Source organism: Egretta garzetta, unplaced genomic scaffold (genome assembly GCF_000687185.1).
Source record: "Egretta garzetta isolate BGI_Z169 unplaced genomic scaffold, ASM68718v1 scaffold112, whole genome shotgun sequence".
NCBI classification, from domain to species: Eukaryota; Metazoa; Chordata; class Aves; order Pelecaniformes; family Ardeidae; genus Egretta; species Egretta garzetta.
Window position 1 is genome coordinate 2,087,575 of NW_009258884.1, and position 1,040 is coordinate 2,088,614.

The following is a 1,040-nucleotide window of genomic DNA, read 5'->3' on the forward strand; positions in this document are numbered from 1 at the left end:
ACAGACGAACAGGGATGGTGATATATCAGTAGCAAGGTCAAAAGCTCCAGTTACATCCTGACTTGACTGACGGAAGACACAAAATATATAGTTTCTCAAAGGGAGGAGAGCCCATGAGTCAGCACACGGATGAAATACAGCACCGGGAAGGACAGGACCGACCCCTGGAGCGAGCGAGCCTTGGGCACAGTGTCCCTCCCGCCACCCCGAGCACAGCACGAAGATGGCCACGGTGAAATGAGAGGCTGCTGCCAGGAACCGATGACAACGCGAATCCCACGGGGGTGTTTCAAAATGTCAGATAAGATGCAGTGTATTAATTCCCTCCGCTGACGGCCAGCCCCAGCTGGAAGAGGAGGCTCGGAAATCGCAGGCTGCAGCGAGGCGAGGATGCCCAGCGCCTGCTCTGCCATGGGGGCTTCGAGTCGATGGCAAACCAGGAGGTGACGCAGAGGGCTGGACGGCGGGAGCGCTACCTCGTCTTTTTGGTTGGAATAAGGGAGATTCTGTGCAAAAGGAAGAGTCGATCGCATGTTCTTTTATAAAACGCCGAAGACTGCTGTGCGCTGGCAGCGACCTTCCTCAGATGTGGCTGTATTTCAGCTGTTTCTATTTTCAGAGTTTGTAAAATGCTCTGGGATGATAAAAATCACTGCAGAAACAGTTATTAAAACTGTTTCCAGGAAATCAATCCATGGAGACAGAGAAAGTCTGGTGTTTTTACAAGAGCTTCAACTAGAAAAAGTTAAGGAGGAAGTTTTGCTTCCTTGTCTTTTCATCAATAAAAAGGAGCTGCATCAGGAGTTTATTTGATTCTGCAACATACAAACCAACCATCAGTTGTTTCCTCAGAGGGGAGCCTGACCTGACCTGAAACGGGCAGATAATACCCCTCAAGTCATCTGGAGTTGAAGGCTTTCTGCCCAAGTCAAGCTCTGGATTTGTTTGTTTGCATTCTCGTTTTACCTTGTTGCTTTCCGTGATTACTGACCATGCAGAAAAAGATCGCAGGCTAACAAAATGCACGCTGCAAGAACAGA

The 1,040-nt window shown here is 49.1% G+C and overlaps 1 protein-coding gene across 1 annotated transcript in view; it reads left to right on the forward strand.

The window, feature by feature from the left end:
* The first annotated feature begins 428 nt into the window (after positions 1 to 428).
* The window catches only part of LOC104121852 (multidrug and toxin extrusion protein 2), a 45,285-nt gene continuing 44,673 nt past the window's right edge, over positions 429 to 1,040 (forward strand). Inside the window, 1 exon segment of the mRNA XM_035889609.1 lies at positions 429 to 488. Coding sequence (XP_035745502.1) covers positions 429 to 488 — 60 coding nt within the window.